Source organism: Sprattus sprattus (assembly GCF_963457725.1).
Source record: "Sprattus sprattus genome assembly, chromosome: 2".
In the NCBI taxonomy this organism is placed as follows: Eukaryota; Metazoa; Chordata; class Actinopteri; order Clupeiformes; family Clupeidae; genus Sprattus; species Sprattus sprattus.
The window spans coordinates 55,927,427-55,947,426 of NC_137921.1; the positions used below are offsets into that span (position 1 = coordinate 55,927,427).

General features: G+C 46.2%; 1 protein-coding gene across 3 annotated transcripts in view; it reads left to right on the top strand.

The window, feature by feature from the left end:
* Nucleotides 1-20,000, top strand: part of pde4ba (phosphodiesterase 4B, cAMP-specific a) — a 120,617-nt gene that overhangs the window by 59,491 nt on the left and 41,126 nt on the right. For 2 of the 3 annotated variants that reach the window (XM_080832946.1, XM_080832944.1), the window contains exons 2-5: nucleotides 12,513-12,707; nucleotides 13,396-13,432; nucleotides 13,533-13,603; nucleotides 15,416-15,465. In XM_080832946.1, coding sequence (XP_080689072.1) covers nucleotides 12,513-12,707; nucleotides 13,396-13,432; nucleotides 13,533-13,603; nucleotides 15,416-15,465 — 353 coding nt within the window. Of the gene's footprint in view, nucleotides 1-2,626; nucleotides 2,760-12,512; nucleotides 12,708-13,395; nucleotides 13,433-13,532; nucleotides 13,604-15,415; nucleotides 15,466-20,000 lie in introns of those variants that run through there. The other variant, XM_080832945.1, reaches the window with a different exon arrangement.

A 20,000-nucleotide genomic window follows, 5' to 3' on the forward strand; every position in this document is an offset into this window, starting at 1 on the left:
CTGAGTGGACTTGGGGGACGAAGGGTTGCAACTTGACTTCTCAGCAATTTGACAAAAACTTCACTCCACTCCACGCAGAAAAAAATAAGCAATTATTCTACTGGTAAACCCACAAAGTTTTGTTACAATGCCCAGAATTGAACTACACTGCTCAGCCCCTGGTTTCATCAGTTAAGCTTCTACCGTTGTCTTCAGGATGCCAAATGAGCCGTCACTGCCATGGTGCTGGAGCTCAGGCACACTGGAGCTCCACCCTGTCAGAGCCAGCACTACTTTACGTCTGATTCAGGAACAGTTTCATCCAAACTGGCCCTTACAATCCTGATGATTTACACACACACACACACCTCTGTCTGTTAATGGATCATATTGTAGGGGTGTGTGAGGATATCATTTGGGCAAGCACTTTTATATTGAAATCCAGTCACTGAAAGCACACCTTGCCTAAATTAGGTGTGTGCATCTGTCTGGACTTTTGCTGGCCATGAAGGAAAGGATGGTCCATGATGCGAAGACTTGGCTCTTTTAGTGAGTCACACAATAACACAGACATGACACGACCAGAGTCTCTTGACACCCTGCTCAGATTCAGAGTTGTTCACAGTTGTTCATGTCCCGCTTGACTCACAGACAGTGAATCAGTCCGACTGAGATCATCATACCAGCTCACGTCAGTGACTCCCCCCCCCCCCCCCCCCCCCAACCCTCCACTCTAAATAAAAAAGTCTTGCATCCTGACCCCTTAACCCCAGGCTGGCAGTTACCACGGCGACCGGCGTGCGTGAGTAATCTCCGCTGGCACACATAATCCAGCATGCGAGGGCCAGTGCACTCCAGAGGAGGGGAACAATAGTGACTTAGTGTGACACAAGAACGTGTGGAATGCCCTCCCAGTGACGTCTCATGGCATTTTGGGGGGGGGGGGAGGCGGCATGTGGTTCGGGGCTTTAGGGCTCCCTTCCTGGCACATGGAGCGTTACAGAACACAAGTTAGCCCATATTCACACAGACAGACCTTTTTGAAACTTACTTTTTAAAGTGCTGACCTTAAAGTTTGAAATGCTTCATCCACTGTTGATTTATAACCAAGATTAACCACAAAACAGTTCATCTCAACATCACTATCTGATTTAGAGGTATTAGCACTATTATATATAAGAACATGCAGTCATGTGTGAGAAGCCTTCTGCCAGAACCCTGCCTATTGTGTCATGCAGCACTTTCAGTCCACTTAGGGAAGGAGGCGGAATGAATTGGGCTTGTTATCGTTCTGACAGGAACCTATGCTGCCGGTTATCTGGCCACTAGAGCCATTATGTAACGGTGTGTTTCACCATTTGGTCATTGTTAGGGCCTCTGTCCACGCTGAGGGTCTGACGTGTCTGTTGTGGTTCGCAGTGTTACTGTATACTGAAGTTATATCGCAGACTTCTTGAAATCTTCGCTACCAACAGTAGCAGTCTGTGTCCGTAGAAACATGAGCTTTCTGAAGGAAGCTGTAGAAGGCTGATGGGATGTTTGAATAAGATGATTTATTTATAGACTTTTTGTTTAATTGTATTACAGTCTACCACCAGGCTCTTGAATGGACAGACCGTCCCACACACCACTCAAAGTGGCCCGCTGTCTCCTTGCCAAAGACTCTCACCACAGGCAGAGGCTACCCTTTAAGGAATATTCTCCTCGTGTTCAACATACACACACACACACACACACACAGACACACACACACACACATATACACACACACACACACACACACACACACACACACACACACACACACACATACGCCAATGGCTGCCATTCATCACACAGCTACTACAGAAATGTGTGAGCGGAAAGAACAATTATGTGGAAATGTGGCGGAGCCTTCTTGACGGCAGATGTTGTCATTCAGCAGTGTTTCCTGGAAGGGAAGACTGAGATAAGAAATCAAACTTTCATTAGTAGGTGCCCATAACATGCTTTATGAGGACTCTCTCTCCTAAAAAAGCATGACATCCACTTTTCAGAGGAACCATTTCATTGAAAAAGTTTTGATTCCTCATTCAAAAGAGGACGTTGTATGATTAAGTGTTTTATTTGAGCTTCATTTGGCAATGGAAAGAACGTCCTCCACACTTTCTGTTCTCTAAAGTGCAGTCCCAGAAATGTCAATCTTTCTAACGGTCCTTCTACCCTGTGTGACTTAGCAGCCTTAAAGTCTTTTGTGTTGAAGCCATTCCTTTACATTGTGGTCTCCAAGGGACATATTGTAAATGCAGAGCTTAAAAAAAACAGGTTCATACAGCTCTTTGTGTTCAAAGCAGACCATCAGCACCCAGCCCCCTACTCTCTCTCACACACACACGGATGAGTCCGTTCCACTCAGCTTGTTCCGTCCCTTGTCTTTGCCCTCTCCCTGGCTGTGCTGTGCAGAGTGCTCGGCAGCCCTGGCGGAGGCTGAGGTGGCCACAGGGAGGGGAAGTGGCGGGGCAGTGAGTGGAGCAGCACTCGCACTCGCTGGGAGAACCACGGCAAGACGGAGGAGGCTCCGTGCTTGAAAGAGGCGTGTGAAGTGAAGTGGCGTTCTCGCTGGCAGTTTGACACAGACACACAGATACACACACGTGTGCGTGGCCGCTCGACTCCAGCACCCTGGCTCTGACTGCTCGCGCTGGGGCTATGCTCCACAGGTCCCCCTGTCACAGAGGCAGAGTCCACTTTGACTTCTCTGAAGAGGTGGTGAAGAGACTGCACACCACAACCACTCGAAGGTCAGCCTTGGGTTGCTTCTCCTGATTTCTGTTTTTTCTCCGGGTCTCTCTTCCTCTCCTCCGTCCTTTCAAAAGTTTTCAGAATTTCTAGACGGATTTAAAAGTTTGTCCGCTGTTTCGTCTGTCGGCTCGCCCTTCTCATCTTTCTGTGTCCTCAGTTTATATTCTCTGTGCAAATTCGCCTTGAATTTGAATACTCTTTAACTTTCAGCTGCTTTCATTGTGTCTGTGATACTGTACATGTGGAAGGACACTGGACAGCTACCCTGTGTCTGTCTGATTTGTTTACATTTGGTTACCACAACAAGCATGCATCTTGTATCCAGAGCTGCTTACCTGCACAACTTCCAATGTGTATCCTCATACCTCGCACGGCTCTGTGTTATTCAATTGATCTCAATTCCTCCGGTTTTCTGAAACTCTTATTATTTGATTTGAGGTGTTTATGTAACTATGGCGTGCTTGAGGTATGCCATCATTATTTACAACAACAGCTCCAATTTGATTGGATTAACCGGGAGGGCAGGGAGGGACACTGTATTGGGGGCATGCGGACAGGGGGGGTTTGTTTAATGAATATAATATTATTTATAAAAATAGGATTCAGCTGTTTATGAAATGCATTAATGCAAAATGAATAACAGACCTCGAATGAAGACTAATCCTCCTGTTGGGCACATGAATTCTCAGTATAATCACAGTAATCATATCAATCATCATATTAATCAATATGAAACCTGCAGTGTGCTCTCTGTGTGGATAACTTAAGGTCAGGTGGAACGTGTAAAACATACCTTCATATGACCTGTGGCGGCTGTTTGGTAGGTTACATATGGAAGCAAAAATGTTTGCCATCCGGTTGGTGTGGGTGGCATACCCCTTGGTTTTACAAACTGAAGCACAGAGCTTGGATTTCTACGGGCATTACATTTATGTTTGTGTGTGTTCACAAGTATCAGCTTCTTTGAAAGGTCCACAGAAAGGTTATGTTTGCAGTATTTATATGCATTTGTTTCCACTAAGTGAATAGTCTCTCTCTCTTTATCTGTGTGTGTGTGTGTGTGTGTGTGTGTGTGTGTGTGTGTGTGTGTGTGTGTGTGTGTGTGTGTGTGTGTGTGTGTGTGTGTGTGTGTGTGTGTGTGTGTGTGTGTGTGTGTGTGTGTGTGTGTGTGTGTGTGTGTGTGTGTGTGTGTGTGTGTGCGCACGCAGTGTCACTAAATGTGTGTGGAGGTTTCCCATGACACCAAATACCAACAGAGATAATCTCCCAGTCAGGCGGATTTGTGCTAAAAGGCAGGAGATCAAATGTTTGTCTTGGGATTGGAGGGATTCTCCCTGTGTGTGCACAAGGGGCTGCTGGCCAGTCACAGAGCTGGAGGCTTCCTATCTTTGTTTGGTTAATGTGTTAATATACGTGTGTGTGTGTATGTGTGTGTGTGTCTGTGTGTGTGTGTGTGTGTGTGTGTGTGTGTGTGTGTGTGTGTGTGTGTGTGTGTGTGTGTGTGTGTGTGTGTGTACGTGATTGTGAGTAGATCTACCCTCTAGGTAGGGCATGACCTTTTGGCATATTGTGTTGAGGTAGTGTGTTGTTGTTCATAATGCTATGTGTCCAGTCTCGCTGAGCCACCTTGCTCTTGTTTTGCTCAGTCTTTAGGAGCAGGAGAAACGTTGGAGCAAGAGGTCTTGGATCCGAGTCTGTTTTGAAAGCAGGACTGAGTTTGAATTAGCTAATGGCTTGTGTATACAGGCTGAGCATTTTCCAGCGTCATTATTTATTTTCTCAACCTTTTGGGTCGTGGTGATGTCATCAGTAGAGCCTATTCATGTAATTTTGTCTGTTCTCATAAGTCAGTTTCATACCTTCTCAGGAGAAGTTCAACATCCTGCACGTCAGCAAGCACGTTTCAAAAGATATCTACATGCACACATATACATACACATACACACACACACACACACACAGACACACACACATACACACATGCATGTGTACACACACATACACACACAAACACATACCCAAGTGTTTTCAAAAGGGCCGAGGCTGGCAGAACTATGTGACCCTGGCTAGCCAGTGTAATTTGGGCAAAGTATGCAGTTTGGGGGATGTCATGGAAAATGCAGATCCCAACTGTAATTTGCCATCCCAAAATGGCAGAAGGCAAGCGCCACTTAAAGAAAGAAAGCTAGAGCCCTGTTCCTTCTCCTGTTGTCACTTCAGACTTTTTATTCTCATTCCTTTTTCATACTAGTAGGTTCAGTCTTTGTGACCTTCCAAAGACGAGGCAAGCAGTTTGTCTTGTTCAGTGACTTTAGTAAGATGCCTTGTCATTGTATATAATACAAAGAGCAAGTGAAAAAAGAAATGAAAAGACATGTATACACCCATCAAACAGACACAACCTCCCACCCACGGCACTTCATTGTTCTCCCTTGTCTGTTCTCTTGGTCACACTCGTCTTATAGTTGTATGTGTGTGTCCCAAATGCACTACTGAAATTGTACCCTCACAGCTAACTCCTTATAGGGCATGAACAGCTGAAGAAAAATAACAAATAAGTTATAATAGTCCCTAAACAAAATGATTTGTAAAAAAAGAAAATGGCCTTTAAATACATCTAAATACAGATGAAGTTCCATGGACTCCATCTTCTTCGTCACCAATGAAGAGCTAGGTTATAACAGTGTCATGGAGTAAAAGAGATGTGTGCAAAACATTTCTTTTGTCTTGACAGCCCACTTGATATGGCTACATTCCACACTCCAAGTGCGTTTGTTAGGGTGTCTGTTCCAGTCTTTGTTGTTTGTATTGTCGGGTGGAGCAGTTGCTCTCTTCACCCATGCAGTCACTTCAATGGCTGTTGTCTCTCGTGGGCGCGTTTCCTGTGGTCTATGGGGTTGTTCCCGCTTCTGTTGCGGCTGGCCAGGAAAGTGTAGCAGAGGAAGGAGGTGCTGACTGATTCTGAGTCAGTTAGCTCCTGATAATGAGAGGACATCCCCTTCACTTCTGCTTATTCATGACTTGGGTCCAGCAGCTCCCTGAACTGAGAAGTGTTGCTAGGTAAATAGCTGCTGTTTGTTGAGGTGGATCCCAAAGTACACTCATTCCATTTCATTTCTTTATTCAGTTTCATAGATGTTTTGTTTTATTTTTATTATGTGTAGCGGGCAAATACAGTTAACAGTAACAGCTTTCATGGCAGCATTGTGTGCCCTCTTGATTTGGCACCGTGGATGGTTTCGACTGAACTACTAAACTGGTATCGAGTGACGTCATCTCTGTCACACTCCTACCATTACGGGCTGCTGTCATTCTTCTAGAATTCTGTGACTGCCTTTTGTCCTCCCCTTGGTCCTATTATGCAAGATGTATCCCTAGCTCTTCATCAATTGTTAAATATTATCCTTCCTTCTTTCTTTCTTTCTGTCTGTTCTTTATTTCTGTGTCAGCACTCCACCTACCTGCTGGCCTTTCCTGTCAGACTCTTCATGTGTTGGAGGCGTTCTGTGATGACTTGTTTTGGGATTACAGTTTAAGAGCAGTGAAGACATACACTACATCCAAATGCTCTATGTACTGCTTCATAAGCATAAATGTTACAAACATTGAAGACAGAAAGTAATACTGCTTTGGCCAAAACACTTCCCAGACCACTGGGATTATATGCTTTAAATAAGCGTACAATTGGTAGTATTTGTATCATAGGAATTTGTAAAACCACACAGTCATCAGATTTGATCAGATAAGTTTAAAGGGGAGATTTGTTTTTACTAAGTGGTGCAGTCTTCCCCTTACTTATTTGAAAAATTCTCATTTGACTGAAATTCCCCACAGTGAGTTTGCAGGTATTGCCCAACCAATAGGAGGCACCAGCCAGTTAATAATAATAATAATAATAATAATAATTCATTTTATTTTTAACGCACTTTTCATTCAAAACAATCTCAGAGTGCCTACATATTAGAAACTAACTATAATAATACAATAAAATAACAAATGTGTTAACATAAGCATAATAGAAAACTTAGTGGTGCTAGATTTAACACAAGGCCAGAAATGCCTTCCTGAATATTTTTTTTTAAAGTCCAGCTTTAAAGGAGTCCAGCATCTGCGTTGCCCTTAGGTGGTTGGGGAGGCTGTTCCATAAGTGTGGCTCTAGCGAGCAAAAGGCCCGGTCGCCCACGGTGCGGAGCTTGGTTTTGGGGACGTGGAGGAGTGAGCTGTTTGAAGACCTGAGGGTGCAGGTGGAGGTTTGGGGAGTATGGATGGGATGGGTGAGTATAAGGACTTTGTAGTCAATCCGGAAAGAGACAGGGAGCCAGTGTAGTGAGTGTAACATTGGTGTTGTGTGCTCATATTTCTGGACCTTCATCAGAATCCTGGCAGCGCTGTTTGAGATGTATTGCAGCTTCTGTATGTTCTTGCAAGTGATCCCATAGAAAACAGTTGTCCTGAGCATCCCTGTGCAGTGGCCTCAGTGACATCTCAGAAGAACCCCGGGTGGCATCTGTTAATGGAGTATTAGGAAAAGTGTGGTATTCCTGGTAATCATCTGAGTGAAATGACAGTCATTTGGGGAAGGAGGGAATTTGGCTTTGAATCAGATGAAGGGGGCGATTGACACATTACACCTTTAGTGTGTCCATCTCTATTTTAGGAAAAAGGAGAGCTATTTTGGAATCTCTGGGTTTGGCGATCGTCCTGGGAACAGGACATGTTGACAGCACTGGGGGTCACTGGGGTGACTTCCTGATAACATTCTCAGACCCCCTTCCCTCTCAGGGGGGACGGAGTGACCTACAGTGTGTTCCACTTAGGAAAGGACAACCCCACGGATGTTCAAGGGCTCTCTGGCTCAATCCTACCGGTATTCCCATTTTCCCTAAAAACATTTTCTTTGCCCTGTCTGATGTTCTTCTGGCCTGACTCAGTCTTTGATATTTTTCCAAGTGTGGGTTAGCTATGCTGGGAACTCATTTCAGGGAATAAGCATGTCACAGCGCGATGCTGACACAAAGCTCACTAGCTACACATTTTAAACTTTTAATTGAATGCGGGACATACATTCCTGAATCTCAGCCAAACGTTGGATTAGAGTTTCATGTTTGTGTGTTTATGGTATGCATTTTTTCTTTCCTGAACAAGTAGACAGCTCTACAGACAGACTGTAATTATCATCAAGGCAATCGGCAATAAGTGTTCTGCTCCGAGTGGTGTTGTCATATATATTTCTATGATTTCCTGTTGATTTTGCAAACCACTTTCTTGGTCAACAAATTAAATATCTTTTCATACTCATGAGAATGGCTTTCTCTGGCTGTTGTCATTTGATGTTAATACATCTCTATCAGCAGTAGTAGAAGTAGTTATTTGTTTTGCTAATATGCTGATAGGCTTCTATTATCTTGGTATCTGTGGTGTATTATTACAATCAGGGCACAGTGTTATTCTGATTACAGTGCATTACAAATCCATTGTGATAAAAGAATCCCAGAGTATATCCAGAATAGCTCACACCAGAAGTGTTACCTCAGCGATATATATGGCATTTTAACATTTTACACTTTCACAGATGGGAAGAGAGACTGGTTGATGTGCAGACTGTTTTTGTAAATTGGATGGTGACCATATGGTCGAGATTTGGGGTCTGATAATGGCTATATCTTAGGGCATGATGTGGTATAAGCCAAAAGGTTACTTGATAATGGCAAGTTATGGTAATGCCACATACTTCCACTGATGAGGAATGCCGTGTCTGAAGGGCAATCCATTTATGATCACTGAGGAAGCCATCAACTTAGTGGCCACTGGAATGTCTAAAGCTTTGCGTGTGTGTGTGCGTGTGTGTGTGCGTGTGTGTGCGTGTGTGTGCGTGCGTGTGTGTGCGTGCGTGTGTTTGCGCATGTGTGTGTGTGCGTGTGTGTGTGTGTGTTTTGCTGCAATGTCCCAGGCAGAAGCCCAACAAAGTCCTTCTCTTGAGTGGTTTGTTATCAAAAGAATGAGCGCAGCAATATGTCCAACCGGCTTGCTTGTGTTACTGTTGGCATGCTAACTCAACACTATGCCTTGCCTTTAAATCCAGGCTGCTCAGAAGCCAGAAGCTCTTTATTCAGAACAGAACCCAATTGAATGTTATGCACAATCTCACATTAATGTTAATGACACACATGTTTCAGGCTGCTAGGTGCATGGTTCTTCACTTTGTAAAATTCAGTGTTTTGTCTGAGCTTCTATAATGAAATTCAATTGTACGTGACACTTAGCCTGGCACTCTCCCGTGACGACCCCCCTGCTACTGAGAGGCTTGATGATGGGCAGTTAATCAGCCAACTAAGTGTGATAATGTGTGTGTGTGGAGGATTTGTCAGCTTTCCTCGTTTGGACAAGCTCTCTGTACCACACTGGCTGAGACTCAACACACACACACACACACACACACACACACACACACACACACACACACACACACAAAAACACGCAAACACACACTCACTCCTCTCTTCCACATGTGTGCACACATACAGTACATACACGTACACAAGTGCACACACAGTCTTTCTCTGTCTTGTCCGACACACTCGCCCTCTTTCTCCATCGTTTTTCCTCGCCCTCTTTCCATCCCAATCTGGGCTCATCTCTGCTTCTCCTCAAGGCAGGTTATTTTAGGCCGGGTAAAGTTGATGTGGGGAAGGGGGCCTGTTCTTTTCATGTGGCGAGGAGGCACATCCACTCAGCTTCCTGTCCAGACGTACAGTGTGTAGAGTGAGCTGGCTTCGCTCGCTTTCCATCCTGACTGCTGGGAACCCTTGAGCCCTTCCAGATCAGACTCCACATGAAACTCCCCCCACCAACCCTCCACCACCTCACCATCGCCCCACCCGTAGTTCCAAGGGCAAGGATAGATGACACTCTTATCCCACCTCTTTTGCTTCCTCTGCCGTTGCCATACAAACACACACAAACACACACAGACCCAGACATACAGCACAGGGTTTCCGCTATTCGGTAGGCCTTTTTACCGTTTTTGGCATGGTGAAATTTATTTAAAAAACAATCAAATTCAGAACTTGTCAGTCATGTCCAAAATGTAATAATCCTCATACAAATCATTTAACATAGACTATCCTTAAAGCGGACATTTTCAAATAAATCAATAACGGAACCATGTCTTATTTTATTGATAAATGCTAGTTCATCCGATCAATATCCAACCACTTCTCACTCCCATTATACAGTGTGGGGAGAGAAAAGGGATTTGGTCCATTCACAGCATGTTCGATAGCCTATGACACAACGGTAAATGTGCTCTCCTTTCTAATTGCCAGCAACTTAAACACGTCATTTCACTGGGATAGTTCTGTTCGCCCACTGTAAATCCCCCATTGCTAATGTTGAAAACAAACTGATTAATGTTTCGTTGTGTTTAAATGATAAATGTTTCTGTCCTCTGGTTTGCGTCTTTACTTCTTTTATCTCAGGGCTATGGTTGCTAATCAGGACAGTTTGACAGCTATTCCACAGATTAGAATAAAGTGGTGTCAAGCAGGATCTTGCTAGCGCTAAATTGCAGTTGCAGCCTACACCATGGCAGATAGGTTGGATCTGTACATCTATTCAAATGAAGCTGCCCAGTGCCCACCCTACATCCAAATGCACACCCTATGAAGATTTCCTGGTAACAGTCAAACTGATTTGAGGGCATTGTCATTCTTTTGTCAGCCTAGGTGTGCATCATAAAGGCTACATTATATTTGCGGTTGTAACATAGATTGTGTTTGGAACATGCGCTGGTAAGAGAATAAATTCCTCCCGGACAGTAGGCAGCAAGAACAAATCCAAGCAGAAACCTTGATACAACAGACATAAACATGCACATACGTATACGCACACAAACTGCTTCAAATACAGATAGGCCTACTCTTCACTCGAGTTTGTGGTCACTGAATTCACAAACGCATGTGGACTTCCAGCTTCTCTGGTCGCAGGTGAAAGGGCAGCGTGTGTGAGGGTTTTAAATATGAGGTGTTGAGATTATGAACGCCATGGCACTGTGCACTAGCACCAAACCACGTCTTATAAAAGAGCTCAAATCCGCTTAGGGCAGCTGATCTGCTATTACAAGTCACTTTGTCACTTGGACTAGATTGAATTGAATGGCTTAGGCGTGATCAAACTAAATCCTGATGACAAAGTGTTGCCACTTCCTACTGTTCTTGTCAGCTAGGTACCTGGTAAACTTTTATTTACACCAGAGGTTAGCATTCTAGCCAGCTAGAAATCTGGAGGAGGAAGACTGGGGAAAGTTCAAAAGGGCATACATGAAGTATTTGTTGTTGAATTATGGTCAATCACCAAATTTGCCCACCCATCCAGTCTGACGAAGAATGAAGATTGAGCTCTGGTACTGCTCGTTTGGCTCTAAGACTGCAGTGGTACAGTGAGCTCCTTTGGCTCTAAGACTGCAGTGGTACAGTGAGCTCCTTTGGCTCTGAGACTGCAGTGGTACAGTGAGCTCCTTTGGCTCTGAGACTACAGTGGTACAGTGAGCTCCTTTGGCTCTGAGACTGCAGTGGTACAGTGAGCTCCTTTGGCGGTGAGACTACAGTGGTACAGTGAGCTCCTTTGGCTCTGAGACTGCAGTGGTACAGTGAGCTCCTTTGGCTCTGAGACTGCAGTGGTACAGTGAGCTCCTTTGGCTCTAAGACTGCAGTGGTACAGTGAGCTCCTTTGGCTCTGTGACTACAGTGGTACAGTGAGCTCCTTTGGCTCTGAGACTGCAGTGGTACAGTGAGCTCCTTTGGCGGTGAGACTACAGTGGTACAGTGAGCTCCTTTGGCTCTGAGACTGCAGTGGTACAGTGAGCTCCTTTAGCTCTGAGACTGCAGTGGTACAGTGAGCTCCTTTGGCTCTGAGACTACAGTGGTAGAGTGAGCTCCTTTGGCTCTAAGACTGCAATGGTACAGTGAGCTCCTTTGGCTCTAAGACTGCAATGGTACAGTGTGCTGTGGTACCGCTCTAAGACTGCAGCTGTACAGTGAGCTCTGGTACCGCTCTAAGACTGCAGCGGTACAGTGAGCTCTGGTACCGCTCTGAGACTGCAGTGGTACAGTGTGCTGTGGTACCGCTCTAAGACTGCAGTGGTACAGTGAGCTCTGGTACCGCTCTAAGACTGCAGTGGTACAGTGAGCTCTGGTACCGCTCTAAGACTGCAGTGGTACAGTGTGCTGTGGTACCGCTCTGAGACTGCAGTGGTACAGTGTACTGTGGTACCGCTCTAAGACTGCAGTGGTACAGTGAGCTCTGGTACCGCTCCAGTGTGCTGCTGACAGTGTTGTGTGCAGTAGTGCTGACATCTATGCTGTCATTGGAAGATTTTGGTCAAACTATCCTATAACCTAAAAGGTGTATTAATAGGTAATTGTTAGAACAAGAAAAAAGTCCAGGGTGTGTGATGTCAGCATGGTTGTGAATGTGCATCATGTGGGTGTTATCTCTGTTCTTCAGGTATTAAATGTAAATATAATCGGTTTAGTAAATAAGCAAATACACATGCCACTTATGTAGAGCTGGACTGGTATTCATTTTTTTTTTTTTTTTAAGTATTTAAGGGTTATATTATTTATGTTTTCAGATGTACTGTCATAATAGTGGTTTTGTGTTTATGACGCTATGTGAAGTGTGTGTGCGTGTGGTAGTCTGTTTATTATTGTGCTGTTGTGTTAAGCGTATTGGTGTCTCTGTTTCTGTTGCAGCTTTGATGTGGAGAATGGCCCGTCCGCCGGCTGCAGTCCATTGGACCCCCAGGCCTCGCCGGGCTCTGGCCTGGTTCTGCACACCAACTTCCCGGGCCACAACCAGCGGCGGGAGTCCTTCCTCTACCGCTCGGACAGTGACTACGACCTCTCGCCAAAGTCCATGTCAAGAAACTCCTCCATCGCCTCTGAGCTGTGAGTGCTGTGTGTTTATACATAAGAAATGAATCATATCAACAGTGTTTGTGTTATATTGATCATTTGTGTAATGACACAGTCACTGTTGCTGTAGAGACCAGCTTTCTCACTATAAATGAGCCACTTGTACATCTTTTATGTGGTTTACTTTAACAGGAAGATTTTTCTGTGGAAAAGCATGTCATAGTTGTAAGCCCTCATACATCATTGAAGGATTCCAGATTCGTGAACACGTTTGATGAGTTCCCCTGAAATTCCTTTGAATCACGCAATGGTGTCGAATCCTGCCACCTGATTTGGTTGTAACTTGACTGAGCTCTGGGGAAGCTGTGGGGGATATCCGTGCCAGAAGGCAATTGCCTCATTTCCCCACAACAGTCTCTGTTTAGTTATGCAAGGCAGCATTTTTGGACTGATCTAATTTGAACCAGGCTCATTAGAGTAACGCAGGAGTCCTCGAGGCCTGTTATCCGCCTGGCCCAGTTGTATGGAAATGTTGTGGGGTATGGAGGTGCCGGTCACTGACAGAGAGGCATTCTTTCCCAGTGTGCCCAAGGGCACCCAGGTCTGTCATTTCCTCTTAACTGGAAGGCTAGGAGGATTTGGGAGTGATGTTATGTAACACTCATGGTTTCACTCTGAATCTAGCAACCCAGTGACATGATTTCCTGTCTCTCCCCCTCAGGCACGGGGATGATCTGATCGTCACACCTTTTGCTCAGGTCAGTGTGACGACATCAGCCATTGCAACAGCCTTCGTTCTTGGTCTTGTGCAGTGTGTTCATTTCTTTCTTCTGCAATCTTTTTGTTCTCCTTGACTAGGTTCTTGCAAGCCTTCGAAGTGTAAGAAATAACGTCACAGTCTTGACCAATGTCCAGTGTGCCTCCAACAAGTAAGTGTTTTTTGAAGGAATGATGATAGGTTTCATGGAAGTATATCTTCTGTCTCATTGTTTCATTGACATCTTTGTATCATTACAGGATCATTAATCTAGGACCGTTTTGGGTCGTATGTGTCATAATTTACCAGAGGGTTGGAGGGTGTGTGTAGGGAGGTGGGGGTGTGTGTTCTGTGTGAGTGAACTGGTAACTGTGTGCGGCTGCTTTCAAGTAAAGGAGCTAGTTCAGAGTTTGAGATCAGAGCTGCAGTGTACAGATTTGGCCACTAGAGTTCATCCTACTCACAGTTAAGTCAGTTAAATATGGAGCTGGTATTGGTGTCGACCTATCAGCCCATTTTCCAACCTAACATGTAGGTGTCTGGAAAACACTCATTTTTGACGTGGGTTTCCAGAGATTTTTCGAGGATACGATTTTTTTTTAACACTGGGCAGAGGCAACTGGAAAAGGCCGAAGTAATCTACCATCCTCCCCAATCCACCCGTCCCTCCCATTACCATCTACTGCGTCAGAGCGACGACACTGTTCCATCAGCTTCCTTTGTTACACTGAGTAGACTAGCATTTGAAGGCAAACCCTTTCAGTCCCACGCTAGCACCTGAATATTGCAGACAATGCTGCAGTTTTGGATTGGTGGAGGGGGAATTCTAACTGTTATGACCAATATCTTTCCTGGCACCACCTCTAAGAGGGCAAAGTGGAGTATTGTGCATTTTCCTGCATGCAGTGTTTGGCTAGTCAAGCAACCCCCCCCCCCCCCCCCCCCCCACCGATGCACAAACAAGCATGGATTGGTTTGGCACAGAACCCACTGAATCCCGGTGGTAGGGTATGACAGATTTAAAGGGCTAGAGGATTTACCCTGCAAGTGCCAACTCACCTCAGCAGCTTCTGGACAGGATTCAGTACCCAGATGGTTACAGGCACAAACACGTAGAGAGAGAGAAAGATGGACAGAAAGAGAGAGAGAGAGAGAGAGAGAGAGAGAGAGAGATGGACAGAAAGCAAGAAAGACAGAGAGTGAGAGAGATAGAGACTCATGAAGACAGACACAGTGGCAGGATGAAAGACAATTATGAGCTATGAAGTAAACTTCCTCTTAATCACATTGCCAGGCTCATAAACGTGTCCCTCTCGTGAGGATGACATGAGTTTGTAAGGTCACCACATTGCTGGCGACTCCATCCACGTTGCCCTTGTTGTGCTGCAGTAAGGCGTCAGGCAGCCATGCTGTTTATGCTGGGGCCCTTCCGCTGTGTACATCTCACACAGGACGGCCCAGTCCAACCACACGCCGTGGTTTGAAAGCCAAAAACAGTTCTGTAGAAAAACGTACAAGAGGGTAGAAGTCAGTTTACCTTGAAACCACGTGCGTCTGAACCCAGTCTCTTAGTCGGCACTGTGGTGGACAGGACAGTAAGGGGTTTGTCAGGTCAGGTTGGTCAGTGTCTCCGTGAGTGGTCCAGTCTGGTTGGGCTAATCAGAGGCTGGATGTGAGGTCTTTGTGGTACGTTTCGTTCCCAGTGTTAGTTTTACCGGAGGACTTATTTATTGGACACTGGCTTCTTTAGAATCCCTAATCCAAGGTCTTGCTGTTTGAGTGAAGATGACTTGATGCTCTCTCTCTCTCACAGTCTCAGTCTCAGTCTCTGTCTCTGTCTTTGTCTCTGTCTCTGTCTCTGTCTCTGTCTCTGTCTCTGTCTCTGTCTCTGTCTCTGTCTCTGTCTCTGTTTTTGAGTCTCAGTCTCCTCCTGTGAGACAGACAGTATGATGGTGACTGTGAGCTCTTGTCTTGTCTTTTACAGGAGGTCTCCTGTGGGGACTCAACCCAATATCACCAGAGTCTGCCTGCCAGGTATGTTAACATCTCTATCTCACACACACACACACACACACACACACACACACACACACACACACACACACACACACACACACACACACACACACTTTCTCTCTATCACACTCACACACACACATGAGTGTGTGCCCATCTGGTCCAATCATAGATCCTATCACAGACAAAGATACACCCCCACTCACATAAGCACACCAGAGTCTACATATATACTGTATGTCATCGTAACCTCATGCCCACAATGTCTCCAAAAGAACACACACACACACACACACACACACACACACACACACACACACACACACACACACACACACACACACACACACACACACACACACACACACTTCCAGAAGAACACACCCACACCCACACTTGATCCAAAAGAACACACACACACACACAAACTTGATCCAGAAGCGCCTTCTACCCTCCCAGCCCACTGTTGTACTCGACTATGTGTTTACCATTCATACTGGACCCAAATGGATTCTTCAGACGGCAGACTGAAATCAAGGTCCCTCCCTGTCTGTCTGTCTGTCTGCCCGCCTGCCCGCCCGCCCGCCTGTCTGTCTGTCTGTCTGCCCCCCCGCCCGCCCGCCTGTCTGTCTGTCTGTCTGTGTGTTTGTTGCCTCTCTGGACTTATTTCTCTCAGTAGAGTGTCAAGGCAGCGCCCGCACTTTGTTCTCGGTTCAGGATGTTGGTACGGGATGTTGGCAGACTGGGCTGACTCAACAGAGAATCCCATCAAGTGGTGTGTGTGCGTGTGTGTGTGTGTGTGTGTGTGTGTGTGTGTGTGTGTGTGTGTGTGTGTGTGTGTGTGTGTGTGTGTGTGTTTTGTCTTCAAAGACATATTAACTGTGTTGCACTACCACACAGTACGTGACTACCTTCACACTCGACCTCTTTGTGCCCGCTCAGTGTCACGTACACATACAGACACACACACTCACCCACGTACACACACACACACACACACACACACACATACACACACACACACACACACACACACACACACACACACACACACACACACACACACACACTCAGTGCCCATGTGCCCATGTTTAGTCTGCCTTTGGCTGAGAGACGATGAAGGAAGTGGGAAGCAGTCATTGCCGTCAGACTCCATAACAAAAATCCCTTTGGGAGCTCATTAATGTGCTGTGATTGGGCAAGGGGGAGGCCTCTGGGCCGATAACAGACCAGAGAAAGTCATGTGTGCAACCTTGAGGAGGACGGGAGCGGTAGAAGGGCAGGTCAGTGTACCTGCAGAAGAATGCAAACACAAGGCACTTACCTGAACACCCACCAGTTCCCAGAAGTGTTTAGAAAACAGCTTGAGAAACGTGTTGGTTTGGTCCCAGATAGCAGTGCGGTGTGTACTGCATCATGTTGCCCAAGTGTGTGTGTGTGTGTGTGTGTGTGTGTGTGTGTGTGTGTGTGTGTGTGTGTGTGTACACCCCTGTGTGTTTGTGTCTGCTGACGTAGTACTGTAGAGCTATTGCGTGATCTATGTGTAAAGTGTTTCACTCTGGTATTTCTTGGAAATTCTTGGTATTGAGTGTGTGTGTGTGTGTGTGTGTGTGTGTGTGTGTGTGTGTGTGTGTGTGTGTGTGTGTGTGTGTGTGTGTGTGTGTGTGTGTGTGTGTGTGTGTGTGTGTGTGTGTGTGTGTGTGTGTGTGTGTGTGTGTGTGTGTGTGTGTGTGTGTGTGTGTGTGTGTGCGTGCGTGCGTGTTTCATACTGATGCACATTAGGGTAGCTATTTGAGTCCTGCCTGGAAGCAGCAGCCAGCGCAGAGACTCTTGTATGAACAGTGATACCTTGTTAATAAGATCTAGGGAGAAGGTTAGAAAGATAAATCAGAGAGCTGGACAGAGAAGCAGGGATAGAGAAAACCGAGAGATGGAGAGAGGGACTGACAGTGAGAGAGACGTATGCAGAGATGAGATAAGATGAGATGAGACGAGTGGCAGTAGGGGACTGCCGGTAACCCATCGGTGCCCGGTGCACAGACAAATGGGCTTTTCTTGTGCTGTTGGGGGTAATAAAGTAAGTAGACTAGACGAGACGAGACGAGAGGGGGGGGGGGGGGGGGGGTGAGCAAGTACCAGGGAGAGACGGGTGAGAGAAGATGAGAGACAGAGTGACAGAAGAGGGGGGTGATGGACAGAGTGAGAGAGAGAGAGAGAGAGAAGTGGAATGGGAGAGCATGAGTGATGCGAAGCACAGGGAGAGCAGCAGTTCCTGTTGGCCCGCTGCAGGTCCTGATTGACGTCAGCAGGCCTGCATGGGGCTGTTGTTGACTTCCTGTCGGGACAGATGGACAGACAGTAACTTCCTGCCCAGGATAATATGAGCGCTCATCAGGTGTGGAGAGTATGAGAGAGACGGCTGTGAGGTGTGTGTGTGTGCGTGTGTGTGTGTGTGTGTGTGTGTGTGTGTGTGTGTGTGTGTGTGTGTGTGTGTGTGTGTGTGTGTGTGTGTGTGTGTGTGTGTTATATGGTGTAACTGAACACCAGTTGACTCATTGACTCCAGTCCTTCTGCATACCACAGACACACGTACCTCGGGCAGCCCCGGCGTGGTTTATGCATGCCTTCTCTTTGCCTCTTCCTTGTGCCTGATAAATAGCTTTGCTTTGCCAAAGCCACATCCACTGATGTGGACCATTGTGGTCTGGCTCTATTCCACTGAACTTAGGGGCATGCCTAATGAGCAATCATCCTTATCAGACTTAAAGATGATTGGATCTGCTCTGGCTGTTACGGATACAGAGATCACAGCAGTGCAGAGCTCACTACAGAGGCAGTTAGAAAATCCATTAAATGGAACCAAATAGAGAGGTGAGGTCTGGCATCCTTGACCCCAGGCTTATGGGACTCCCTTGTAACCCCCTCAATAGGGGCCGTGTTGTCATAGTGACATTCATTTATCCTGTAAATAGTTCCTCACTGTTTGATCACTGCTATTCCAAAAACACTACTGTCAAGGTTTCCTTTTCTGACCATTTATTACAAACTTTGTTGTAATCCCAAGCAAAAACTATGCTGGGGTGGTATTGTTTGGGTATAGCCAGACCGCTGTGTGTGTTCATCCACTGAGCTCACTCTTCAGTGTGATCATACAGCTCATCATAAGAGGCGTTTTCAGGGTTTAGAGGCTTCCATCTATAACTGCACATAATCTTCAGGAAATTAGCAATCTGCATGAAGGCCTAGGTCCAGCACCTAGATGCAGCTTCTGTGTAGTAGACATGTAGTCGATGTGGTGATGTAGTGTACTCCCTGTGTTTGCGGATGCTCACTATAGTAGGCTGACATATAGTCGTTGTGGAGATGTAGTGTACTCCCTGTGTTTGTGGATGCTCACTATAGTAGTAGGCTTACACTCGGCCAAAGGTTTGCCCACATATAATTGTCTGCTTGTCCTTGACCCTCTTTTACTGAGGTTAGACCCCAGACCTCCTTATTCCCACCTCCCTCTCTCTCATCCTCCTTCTGCCTAGCATTGCTTCTCCATGAGGGCATGTGCCCCATCCCCCCCCATACCCCTCGATTTATTGCCTTCTTCCCTCTCCTCCCCCCACCAGCTCTTATGATGTAATGATCGCCGTGGAGACAATACGCGAGAGGGAAAAGCTTACTTCCTGTCCCATCCTGAACTGCTTCCTGTGTGTCACGCAAACAGGGTCACCCGGGCAGGAAAAGGAGCGCAGATTTTTCCTGTTTTTCGCTCGCTGCCGGAACCCGAGAGGCATTTGCGTGTGTGTGTGTGTGTGTGTCTGTGTGTGATTTATTCTTTCATTCAGACTGCTTGATGATGATGATGTTGATACCTGTGTGTTTAAAATGGCCAAAGGAGAGGGAGAGAGGGAGAGCGGGAGAGAGGGAGAAAGAAAAGTAAAATGCAGACCACAAAGGGTATTGTGTCCCCGCACACGAACCAACACTCCCGTGGCCGGTACATATACTCTCACGCAGTGTCTTCACAGGAAGAAAAGGACTTCACATGTCCATCAGGGCACCATCCTTGGCCCTTGGTGCATTGTGCAATGCATATGAAAGAACGTTGGCATGAGCATGCAGCTTGTTCTATGAGAGCTGGCATAGTGAACCAGGTATACACGGTGTGTGTGTGTGTGTGTGTGTGTGTGTGTGTGTGTGTGTGTGTGTGTGTGTGTGTGTGTGCGTCTGTGTCTGTGTGTGTGTGTGTGTGTGTGTGTTTGTGTGTGTGTGTGTGTGTGTGTGTGTGTGTGTGTGTCAGGAGCTGTTGACATGATTTCACACTGGTGGTGACACTCTAATGACATCAGCCAGGAAAATCCCCACTGCGCTCTCTCTCACGGCTGCCAGGGGAGAGACAGAGGTGAAAAAAGTGGCCTCTAATCAGGAAGGGGAACTGGTTTATGCCCTCACCGCACCTGTGCGTGTGTGTGTGTGTGTGTGTGTGTGTGTGTGTGTGTATGTATGTTTTTGTGAATAAGTGTTTGTGTGTGTGTGTGTGTGTGTGTGTGTGTGTGTCTATA